This window comes from Myotis yumanensis, unplaced genomic scaffold (genome assembly GCF_028538775.1).
Source record: "Myotis yumanensis isolate MYYU_CA2020_CCGP unplaced genomic scaffold, mMyoYum1.0.hap1 SCAF_6, whole genome shotgun sequence".
NCBI lineage: Eukaryota > Metazoa > Chordata > Mammalia > Chiroptera > Vespertilionidae > Myotis > Myotis yumanensis.
This window is the reverse complement of record NW_027223757.1, coordinates 29,592,460-29,604,730: the sequence shown is the minus strand read 5'-3', so window position 1 is coordinate 29,604,730 and position 12,271 is coordinate 29,592,460. Positions and strand designations below refer to the sequence as shown.

Below are 12,271 nucleotides of genomic sequence, written 5' to 3'. Positions count from 1 at the left end.
TCAGGAGCAAACGTGGTCTGTATCAACCAGTACAACTCCTGACTGGATTCTGCACAGGAAAGGCAAGCCATCCAACAAGCACAAGTGCAAAGCCTTCCCTGGAGTCTCTGTAAATACCTGACCGTGAAGAAAATCAGAAGCAGCGATCAGCTAAGTAACGTTATCTAAAGGTCCTTCTAAAAAGCTCTAACAGGAGGGCACTTTTTAAAATTGCTCTGTGACGTCAGAACCCACGCTCAATCCACAGACCCCTTCTTCTTCTGTGTTACCCGGTGGCCTCATTTCTAGTTCTTGTGAAATCAATAGGCCATTTATGCTGCAAGGATCTGTCTAGGGTATGCGCTTTCTTATTCAATCTGGTGTTGACAGCAGTAATCAAATTTTGTACATACCACCAGCTCTATTATAGCTCAACAGTAACTGGCGGCCAGCCTAGGTCTACTCTCACCAGAAAGGAAAAAAAGACTGGACCAGAGAGAGAATTACAGGACGAATGAGCTGAAACTACAGGAGGTCGTGTAGAAGAGAGAGAGAAGCAAAGTCATTTCGAGGCTAATCTCCTCTCCACTGGGAAGACACAGGCCCGGCAACATCAGCTCAGCCAAGACCAGTTGAGCTGACCTTGGCTATTAAAGGCACATACTTTACCCTTCTTTCTGTTATCTGCAAACCCTCTTGGCTTTGAGCATCTAATTATAACCGCCAGTCCTGACTAATAAACCTACATCTAACCCTGCAGAGCAGCAGACAAAAGCTAGAGACAAACCACACCCACCGACACCAGGGAGCCCACGTGCAAGGGGACCTGGAGTTACAGCACCTCCCGTGAATGCTCCAGACACTGTGGCTTCACTATGTAACTCTTCTGTCTGCACTTCAGGTGGAATCAAGAAAATGTTAAATTAATCTTATTATAAAAACAAGGTCAGCCTTTAAAAAAAATACGGGGGGGGGGGGGGGGGGAATCAAAACCTAACTTTGGCATTCTACTGGATATTTCTTTCTTGACTTTGAATTATCTAAAAAAAAAAAAAAACACAGACTCCTGCTAACAGATATTCTCTTGCTAACAGATATTCTCTACTTAAAAGAACATAGATGATGCTATTTCCTATTATAACAAGCAATTTTTTTCTCATTTTTTAAAACTTGAAATAATTTTAGATTTACCAAAAAAGTTGTAAAGCCCTAGCCGGTTTGGTTCCGTGGATAGAGCGTCGGCCTGGGACTGAAGGATCCGGGTTCGATTCTGGTCAAGGGCACATGCCCGGGTTGTGGGCTCAATCCCCAGTAGGAGGCATGCAGGAGGCAGCCAATCAATGATTCTCTCTCATCGTTGATGTTGCTATCTCTCCCTCTCCCTTCCTCTCTGAAATCAATAAAAACATATTTTTTTAAAGTTGTAAAAATAGTAGTGTTCTCATTTCCTTCTCCCAGCTTCCTCAAATGTCACCATCTTTACATAATCAAAGTACAATTATCAAAACCAGAGATTTAATACTGATGCAATACTATAAACTACTCAACGGATCTTATTCAAATTTCTAATAATTTCCCCTTCTTCTGGATCATGATTCAATCCAAGAGCTTACATACAAGCAGCTCCTTAAAAATCCAAGATACATCCTTTCCAATAATTCATGCAATATCTAACGAACATTCCTGAGCCGTCCCTTCCCCTCCCCCCCCCCACCCCCCCCCCACCCCCACCCCCCCGCAATAGTTGTTTTTCAAGCTAATGAGGTAGCGTCATTATTGACCATTGAGTTTTCCCAGCTAGAAATGTTCTTTTCCTTCAAAATTCTTTCATATCTAATCTGGAAAGTCTTATCAAACTTCTCCCATAAGCACAGCTCATATAGCTTCACAATCCTTTGTCCAAAATACTCGGGCTAGCTGCGTTCCCAAATCAGAACTTTTCCCAATTGAAAAAGTCAGACAGCACACAAGCCATCTATTACAATAGTTGAAACATAAACCAGTGAGACCCAGAGAAATTTCCCCTAATTAAACACATTAATACATCTGCAGCAAATATGTGTCATTTATTAATGGTGAGTGAGATAAATAAAGATTGGAAAAATGTCCCAGCAGTTCAGGTCAAATGTTGCCACCAAATGAGTTCAGGCCAAACTCAGGTTTTACTGTCAAATGAATTACAAAGAAAATACCTTTTGGTCTTCAGAGCTCTTTTTGGCTACTGTAACGCAACAGTACTTTTAAGGAATGAGGCCACTTGGATCTGGGCTTACGAAATCCATGGCCTCACTCATCTTCTGCCCTTCTTCGCCACATCTTCTGTCACTCCCTCTCCTGGCAAAAGAACCTGCAAGGTTAGGTCTGCCTCTAAGCTCTCTCCATTCCAATCCCCACCTTCCACGGAGCCCCCAGGGTGATCTTTGTAAAACACCTACAGCTCCCTTGCTTCAAAATTCATAGGAGGATGGAGGTGGGAGTCTAATCTTCATGAGGTTTACAAAACTCTCCACCACCTGAGCCAACTCCTCCGACTGCACAGACCATCTACACAGCATCACACCCAAGGAGAACGCCCCAAAAAAAGGGCACAAGCCCTAGTAGCATCAAGATTCTCACAGTCTAATTCATTCTCTTTAATATTTTCATCGAACTAATTACATTTAGAATACAACTTCCCCAATATTCAAAGAGCACGTCAGGAGTGTTAACTCATTTTTTTCTAGCTAGAAAATTCTACCTTAGTTCTTGACCACATTAACTAACATTACTATCACACAACTAATAGAATCCCACATGTTGACATAAAAGGAATTTTTCACATGATTTGAACAACACATTTCCAAAAATACTCACTACGTTACTGTTGGTATGGTTAAAACAACTACAAAAAGCAAAAGCCAGGAAAACTTTTCTAAAAACAAGCAAACCCAAAAAAGTAACGCCACGGATGGCACTTAACGGGCTGAGTGCTTTCTCATGGGGATTGTTTTTTCCAAGGAACAAAGATATAAATAAAATCTGAAATCATGCCTTTGTTTCCATATTAGTATATTCATGCAATCAAATGACATTATGATCAACAGAATTATGTTAGAGAGAATTAAACAAAAATCCCCACCATCGGAGAGTTTAGAATTTATCCAAAACCACCCAGAGGCAGACCTCAGATGCAGACTTTAAGGAATATGCCAATGAAAGAGGAAAGAAATCATATGTTAAGTATTATTGCTTTTACTTTCTAATGTGCAAACAGTCAAAAACACCTACTTCGAATTAAAAGAAAAATTCTTAGAAGTTGTATTTCAAGATAAAATTATAACCTTTCTTACAATTCTCCCAGGAAAATTGCACAGTAGTAGTAATCCCTTAATGAGGGGGGTAGAGAGAGGTCGTAGGAGCCGACATCCTCTCCCTATACCGAGTGAGGTGAGGAGGGCTCTGAGCAGGGAACCCGGGTTCCCTGCCAGGGAGGCCTTCCTCTTACAACAGTGTGTGTGTGTGTGTGTGTGTGTGTGTACACATGCACATGTGTATGTCTGGCCGAATTGCTTCCAAACAGACCAGCAACTGCCTGGAACCCACTGGTATGGCATCCAGTGGAACAAGCAGACAACATATGGCTGCCAGGTGGTGCCACCACTTTGTAGATGCCAGGATCCAATCTGCCAGAGCCCTGGGAGGAGCCCTGCAGTGTTGTCTGCTAAGGCAAGGGTCCCTGGGACAGCCACTCTGGCTGCAAACATCTCACTCCAGCAGTAAAAAGGAAGCTCACTGCAGGGTTCCTCAGGGAACAGGCATAGTAGTTGCAGGGATATTAAGAGATTAATAAAACACAAATGCTTTTAAAAAGCAAGAGGAGTTTTTAAAACACTATTTTTAAAAAGGAGGGGTGATTTTTCTGGATTTTCTACCTTGTTCTGTTTTTATCAATCAGGAGGGAAAAAAATGTCTTTCTCATTTGCCTTTGTATTGCCACCCCTTGGCACAGCGCCTGGCACGGGATATGGACTTAATAAATGAACAGTTACTGAAAGGAAAGAGATGAGATGATGTGGCAGACATCAATGCAGAAGGGAGAGTGGGCCAGGACAGTGAGAGGAGCCAGGCCAGCGGCACGCCCCCACCCCCGCCCCCCAAGAGCACAGAGCATGCGACATGCCCACTGAGGCAGAAGGGAGGTGGCAGGGTCTAGGGCAGGAGCAAAATCAAAACAGCAGCTCTGAGGCAAACTCAGCAATCCCAACGCTGCAGAAAGACTCCGCCTGGACTAGAGAGCGGTGGCCAGGCAAGAAAGGCACTTTCAGGAATATACAGAGTAATTTGGAAATAAAAGTGCTGTAACCGTAGAGGCAATACCACTGTCTCCCAGCTGGGCTGTGGAGCCAAGGTCAGCAAGCGAGTTTTCCTGAAACGCAACTGCTGGCATGGCGAGGAAAACGCTAGTTTCTAGAGGGTTCTAGAACCTCAAGCTTCATGGGAAGGTGTGAAGAGGGAAGCACAGGGTTATTCTTTGTTGTTCACAATAAAACCATCTAGTGGAAGAAGTGATCTAAGTGTCCCAGTGGGCACACAGCCTGTGAATCCAAAAGTGACTCCTAAAATTGTGTCCCTTGGTCACCTGCAGCAACGATCTCAATTTAATGTCTTGCCTATGGAGCCCTCCTGCCCTTAAGCAAAGCTGAGGATGCTGGACACTGGGAAGACATGCGTGAGTCAACTGTAAGGAGTAGCACACAAAGATTGTCCCATCTGTGGGAACACCCACCCACACTCCCATGTGTCATCACCTACTTGTGACAACTGAGGGCTGAGCATGGGGAGAAAATGAAGGAGCCAGGTAGTAATTAGGCAGAACCGATGCCAAGGAACTGACAGGGAGTGTTTTAAATCAGTTCTAGGTTTCTAAGGGGTAAGCAGGTGAGGAGCAGAGACTGAAAACAATGCTTATCGCTTGAGAACTGGAGCCACAGGACTCAGCAACAAGCATCCAGGGGTCTAGAAAGGAGTACTCATGAGAGCCAGGCAGCTAACGATCTGTCTACTGAGCACCTACTGGGTCCCATGCAGAGCAGGGAGCAGAGCCAGTTCCAGGCCAGGGAAACCACCTAACACCCAGCGCTATCATGGCCTCAGGGACCAGGCCGGAGCCCTACGACAGGCCTGAGCCTGCGAAATATTCAAGGAGGAAACAAGGAGGGAGTGAACACCACAGAAGCAAGAAACACGCCTACTATTCACGTGCTCTAAGGAGTCACAGAGAAGGTACGAAAGAGAAATGGGTGACCCGGAGAGAAGGGAAGAGCAACACCAGGCCCTCGGGTTCCAGTGCGGTCCCTGAGGGAGGAGGACCATCCTGGAGTTGGCAGGTTGGGGCCATGTATGTCCCATTTCACACAAAACTCCACTTTCTACAAAACATTCTCCTCTGGAGAAGTTCCATGAGTAAACCTGTCTATCTGTGAAAGTATAAGTAAAGCAAATATAATGAACTTGTTTTGAAATTAGGAATGTTGGACGAAAAGAACGGTTTCCTAGAGGCTGCCAATTTGGTGGCGTGCGGGAACTACCACTGTTCCCATTGGAACGGCACTATGTAATTTGGTCGGTAACAACTGACCAACTTTCAGGACCTCTGAACTTGAAAGTTCCTTCACATCGCTTTCCATTGATGCCTGCAAAATGCTTACAACTTAAGCTCTGTCAACACCTCAACGCTCATTTGAAAAATGAGGTAACTGAGGTTTGTGAACACAGAGTGAAACCCCAAACCCAGGCTGTGGGTGTTCTCAGCCTCAGGACCAGCTCCAGCTCCGTCCCTCTCGCGGGCTTCCTACAGCAACCCTGGCTCTCTCCAGCATGGCCTGAACCAAGAGGAAGTCCAGACACTGCAAATTTGTTTTCCTGAAAGTAAATGATACCATACAATACTTCCTCTCTTCCTCAGAGTCACAGCCAAAAACCAGATGACACCAAGAGGAAATGCATGTTCCTCAAGAGCAGGAGGTTCCAGGTATCAGGTAGCAGCAGCTGCTGCAGAGAACAGTCCCACCCCCACCCCTATTCCCACCCCCACCCCCACCCCCACCACAGTCCCGAACTCAGCACCAACACAAGCCTCGGAACCTTGAGGCCACTCAGAAGGAAGTCTTTCAGCAACAGAATGAAAAAAATACCAACACACTTCCACTCCCCAGGGCACTGAAATCATAGTCCCGAAGGAGCAAGGTGGTTACTCAACACATGAGTTACTAACTCAACCCCTCCACACCGGAAAGAGGGAGAGGAAAAGGAAACGAAAGCAAGTGACTCTAGGTTCTAAATTTCATATGCAAGAATACCCAGCAACAGGTGCAGCGTTCTGGTGAAATAATGACTCTCAAAACATCTTTCGCCTCTGCAGCGAAGAAACCCAGCATTAGCAACAATGTCAGAGGTGCAAACCGTCATGTCCTTGCCTTAGCAATTTTGTAAAAAAAATAAAAATAGCAAACAGATCAAATAATATTTCTCTGCTGACATGACTTTTTTTACATAGTCCCCTCCTAAAACAGTTTACTGGGAAATAATTTAAATGTTGGTTCTGACAAAAACATTTTTTTAATGTCGGTGACTAGCATAGTGCCTGGCACATAGGAGGCAGGCAATAAATATTTACTGAATGAATGAATGAAACCAACAAGCAGGTAAAAAAAAAAGTTGTCTTCACAAATAAAGGTAACCAAAATCTCACTTTCAGGGTAGTATATAAGTATAGTTTTTCCCAATTTCTCCAAGAAGAGAACAAAAGGTTGTAGTCGGAAGCCAAGACAAGAGCTATAACCAATGAACATCTATGTCAGGGGGTGCCAACCCCTGAACCCCCTGGCTGAAGCCCTTTGGGAGTAAGGGATCTATGCAGAAAATTCTCATTTGGAGAAGACCAAATGGGAAAAGCAATCATGATCATTTGAGCAATCCACCTTTGGGTTTTCCTTTCTTTCAGTACACCGTTTCATATAACGTTGTCCACCTGCCATTACTACAGAGTTCATAAAATAAATTGTGTTGTACTGTCTTTTCAACAGGATAAAAATAATCCACTGATTATATCTCATAGAAAATGTCTTGTGCTATATGTGACAAGTATAAGAAAATTATGTGTGGATAAGGTGGAGTAGAAGTGGAGCCATTTTATGAGCTATAAAAACTGACAGACGGAATGGAGGAAAATGGCAATGAAACTGAGCCCACTGATGAAGGATGTCTGTCATAAGAATGCTGCACCAAATAAAAAGAATATCAGTGTGAGAACATCACTGATTTACATCAGGTGAAGACTTACATAGTAATACTAATTATAAAAATAAGGGTTTGGAGCACCGATAAAAATAAATCATCAAAATTCCCAGGAAATGTCAGAGAACTAAGAAGTACAAATAAAAATATAGAGAGGTGCCTGGTGTGGCTCAGTGGTTTAGCGTTGACCTATGAACCAGAAGGTCACAATTCAATTCCCAGTCATGGCACATGCCTGGGTTGCGGGCTCGATCCCCAGTGTGGGGCATGCAGGAGGCAGCCAATCAATGATTCTCTCTTATCATTGATGCTTCTATCTCTCTCTCCCTCTCCCTTCCTCACTGAAATCAATAAAAATATTTTTTAAATAGAGTAGTAAATAATTTTATAAAATTACAATAAAGAAGAACTCAATTTAATAATAATCTATTTAATTTTCTTTAAATTCATGAATTTTTGTTTTGTTTATAACAGTATTTAGTATTCCCAGTAGAATTTCTCTCATTCTATGTATTCAATTTAGGAATCCTTCAGTTTTTCAACTCATTCCTTCCAAGATCCAAAAGAAGTCCTACTTTCTTTTACCTCCAAGTAATACCCAAAGGTACTGAATAAAATTCTTAGCTAAGATCCTAGGTGCCTAGTTAAGAATTACTAACTTCAAGCAATAAACAGGAATAGCAAATCTCTTAAGAGTGCTTTCGTGTGTTTTTTTTTTTAAATATATTTTATTGCTTTTTTACAGAGAGGAAGGGAGAGAAATAGAGAGTTAGAAACATCGATCAGCTGCCTCCTGCTGATCGCAACCCAGGTACATGCCCTTGACCGGAATCAAACCTGGGACCCTTCAGTCCGCAGGCCGACGCTCTATCCACTGAGCCAAACCGGTTTCGGCTTTTGTATGTTTTTTAATGACATATTTTCATTCATTCATTCATTCATTCATTCATTCACAAGATCCATCATCCTTACAGGCCAGGGGCTATGCCAGGCACTACAGACAGCGGTGAACTAGAAAATCTTGCTCCCTGCCCTTACAGAGAGCACAGTCTAGGGACTGTCAACAACCAAGTTAAAGCAAACAACAGGGCAGATGGCAGGCGAGAGGAGGACATCTACTTCAGGTGGGTAGTCAGGACAGGCATCTCTGATGAGGTGCAATTTATTCCCATGCCCAACCCCAGAGAGAGTGGAAGGGGCTAGCCAAGTGCTGGGGTTCCGATATTCCAGGCAGAGAAAAGAGCCTGTAAAAAGGTTGCTCCTGGAGCTACAAGCCAGCCACAGCTGGGGTGATGGACAAAGGGAGAGAGAGGAGGTTCATTATAAATATGCCGACGGCATCTCTCCATGTGACTCACCCAACACGCCTTTGCGTTTACACACACTTTCCCCTCTGCCTGGAACCCCTCCCTTCTACTCACTCTCTGCCACCTCAAAGGTCCCTCCTCTGGGTGACATCCCCTGACCTCCAGAGAAGAACAAAACTCCAGGAGTCAATCCCTCCTTACCCGTGTTCCCACAGCACCTGGGACGTGCCACTGTCATACCTCTTACCACATTGCACAGAATCGCTGTGGTCAAGGGCCTAGAAACAGGGATCTTGCCTTATTTGTCTGTTTCCCAGCAGTCTGCTCTGGAACGTGACTCCAGCAGACAGGCAGTAAATGACAAGTGAGTGAGTGACCACAACAAGAGAGGAAAGGACAAGTTAAACGAAGGCATTTGGAATAGCGCTATAGTTACAAGTCATTAACCCATTTGTAGTTTTGAAGACAGGATGTTTTCTATCCCCATATGATTTTCATACAACAAACCCTTTGGGGCAAATCACCTTGCATCACAGAGAAGTGACAGGATCATTTTCACAGTGTTTCATTAGACATCAGGCCCGATCCATTCACATTGGACTAGCATGCATTCCATCCCCTGACAGGCCCTACCCTAGGCTCTGAGGCCGACAGTCACCCTGCCCTAGAATGTCTTCAGGACTAGTCAGCAAAGCAGATCACATTTCCAAAGTGTTGTTAATGACTGACCTTGTAAGATTTTTTTACATGTAATTTATTTTTTTCATAATGTTAAGAAAAACTGCTTATTTAAAAAAATTCCAAGGTCACCCAGAGGACAAGATCCTTTAAGATCTGTCACTCAGAACTGTCCACACTAATTCGGAGCTCACTGAGTCCTGCTGAGGTTTCCTTGCTACAACCGATGGACAAAAGGTTAAGGAACCACCACATTCTCGGCGAGTCTTCTTTACCTGCCTGCGACTCCCTGCCATCTCCAAGCGTGAAATCAGACGCCACTTCCAGTTCTCCTTGGCTCAGCATGTCCTCCAAAGGCAGTTAAGATTCACCAACCAACCATGCATGTTTCCTAAAGTCGCTGGAGAATGTGCTTTTATGGAGTCAAATTGAAAAACAAGGCCGAACAGTATGGGAACCACGGAGAGAGGAGTCCCTCCCAACTGCCCCAACCAGAATGGTGACATTCCTGCCTCAGCACAGCCCAATCCTGGTCTATTCCGTCTGAGCCTGAGCCTCTGCCAGACTGGGGAGCCTGTCACTTTAAAATCCGGATGTGTGACAGCACTTATCTGCCTAGGAACACGGAGGTGTGCATTTTGGCTGTTCAAATTGCTTAGAATATAGAGAAGCCAAGCACTTCCTCGCTTTTTCTCGGGTTTTCCTTCCATTGGAGCCAAATGAAAATTTGGCTGGGCAAAAGTGTTTAGGAATTAAACAACTCTTTAAAATGTTCCTAAGTGTCCAGCTCTTGCAAGAGAGCTTGTTCTCATAAAGTTTACAATCAATTTTTCAGCCTCTATATTCCAAATGAATCGCTAAAGCTTTTAGGAGCCATCCATTAATATCCTAAATAATGCATGTGGTCAAGCTGAAAGGTAAGCTGTGCCTCTTCAACCAGGATTAAAAATACTATTGAGTGAAATGCAAACTGCATCTTTCTGCCAACCTCAATGCACAGCCTGCTGCTCATTTCACCCCCAATCACTGCCCTCATTCACACTGGCCGTAAGCCAAGGTCTGCCCTACTCAGGGCCTGCACACAGGCTCTGCCCTCAGCCAACGCCCTCTACCCTCTTCACATGTCTACTGCAATATGACTTGTGTAAGGCCCTCCCTCCCTACTAGTGCCCAACTCAGGCAGATAAAGGCCCATCAGGATACACTACCACAGCATGGCAGCACACTCATCCCCTAGGCCAGTGGTCGGCAAACCGCGGCTCGCGAGCCACGTGTGGCTCTTCCACAAAATACCACATGCGGGTGCGCACGTACAGTGCGATTGAAACTTTGTGGCCCATGCACAGAAGTCGGTATTTTGTGGAAGAGCCACACTGAAGGGGCCAAAGAGCCACGTGTGGCTCGCAAGCCGCAGTTTGCCGACCACTGCCCTAGGCAATCAACTATTAGTATATTCTTCCCTTTGAAACTGTTTCTTCTATTAGTCTACACAACCCAGAGGCCAGACATCATGTCTGTAGTGCTCATCAATTTTCCTGACCATGCCCAGTGCAGTGGCCTATGGGGCACGCAATAAATAGCTATTTCCATTTCAGATGGTTGTCGCTATAAAACTACCTGGCACGCTGCTATCACTTCTAAGCTCTAAGGAAACCAATGTTCATTTTAAACCATCCACTTTGTCAGGGGTTATTGCAAACCAGGGGTCCATGAACTCAGAAAGGGGAAAAGTAGATATTTTTCACTAACCTTTAACAGAATTTGCATCACATATTACAAAGGTAGGTCATAAAGCACACTATAAGTAGTACCTTTGACTGTATCACCAACAAAAATCATAGCCATTTTCATAAGACATTACAGATAAAAAATTGGCTCATTATCACTTCAGGAAAGTATGGGAGCTACTGGGCCCACTGTTAGATCTTGTCACTGAATGCACTAATAAAACACAAATATTACTCTATCACAGGCTTCTTAAGTATTTTGTAACTGAATTTTTATATAATTGGTTTTCCATTATAATGCCATGCATTTTATTTTATGCATTTTAAAACATTTCTCTGGATTCACCAAACTGCAAAACAGGTCATGGGTAAAAAAAAAAAAAAAAAAAAAAAAAAAAACAGGGAGGAAAACTCTGATCTACATCATCATCAAGAAATATAAATACTGATGTACCAAGAAACACATTCTGTTTTCAATGGATTGAACATAATTTTATTCACTGGGAAAGGGAGGGAAAAAAACAATCTAAAAAAAGACAATACAAAACAGAATTATTAAGAAGTCATTTTTTCAATTAAAAAAACTCTATTTTACTAAGTTTTAGTACAAAACAACGATAAAAGAGGAAGTTCTCGAGGGTCGTTTACAAGGTTAATAGTTACTGTACAGTTCAACTATCCTACATCCTTGATATATTCTTGATAATGATAAAACTTCTCTCACTTTTTCCAGAAAGACTCATCTTTGATCCAGAGAGCCCCTTGGGTTGGTAAAGTGAGAAACAAGGCAGGTAGGGTTACAAAATATATCACAGCCTATCATCTTCTGCATCAGCTCTGGGAATATATATGCACATACCCACCAGGAGGAGTAGCAGAGTAATCATTAACACCTTACTGTGAGTTGCTTTAATAGCAGGAACACCCACCACCCTCCAATAAAAAAGGAGGCCGACCAGAGAAGGGAGGAGCCAGGCCTCCATGAAGGTAGCAGGCCAATGGAAAACAGAGGCTGGGTCGGCAGAAAAAAAGCTCAGCGAAGGCACATAAGTCAAATTTTGCAGACCCTCGATGGCAGCCAGAGGTCCCGCTCTCCTTATTAGGAATGCTCTGGAAGACTGAAAACATAGCTTTTCTCACACAAATTAAGACCGTTTCTGGCCAGTTCCGTTCAGCAGCTCCAGTTACATTCAATGTCATTTTCATTCTTTCCCAACAAAAGGAACATAACGGTGGGGGGGGGGGGGGGGGGGGGCGGGGGGGAGACTAACCTTTAACAGAATTTGCATCACATATTACAAAGGT

General features: G+C 43.7%; 1 protein-coding gene across 5 annotated transcripts in view; it reads right to left on the bottom strand.

The window, feature by feature from the left end:
• The window catches only part of UTRN (utrophin), a 449,337-nt gene that overhangs the window by 402,827 nt on the left and 34,239 nt on the right, over positions 1 to 12,271 (bottom strand). Inside the window, exon 1 of one of the 5 annotated variants that reach the window (XM_070417836.1) lies at positions 9,515 to 9,685. The exons of 3 other annotated variants lie outside the window; for them this stretch is intronic. In XM_070417836.1, the coding sequence (XP_070273937.1) occupies positions 9,515 to 9,584 (70 nt within the window). In that variant the 5' untranslated portion in view covers positions 9,585 to 9,685. Of the gene's footprint in view, positions 1 to 9,514; positions 9,686 to 12,271 lie in introns of those variants that run through there. One more of the 5 variants, XM_070417837.1, reaches the window with a different exon arrangement.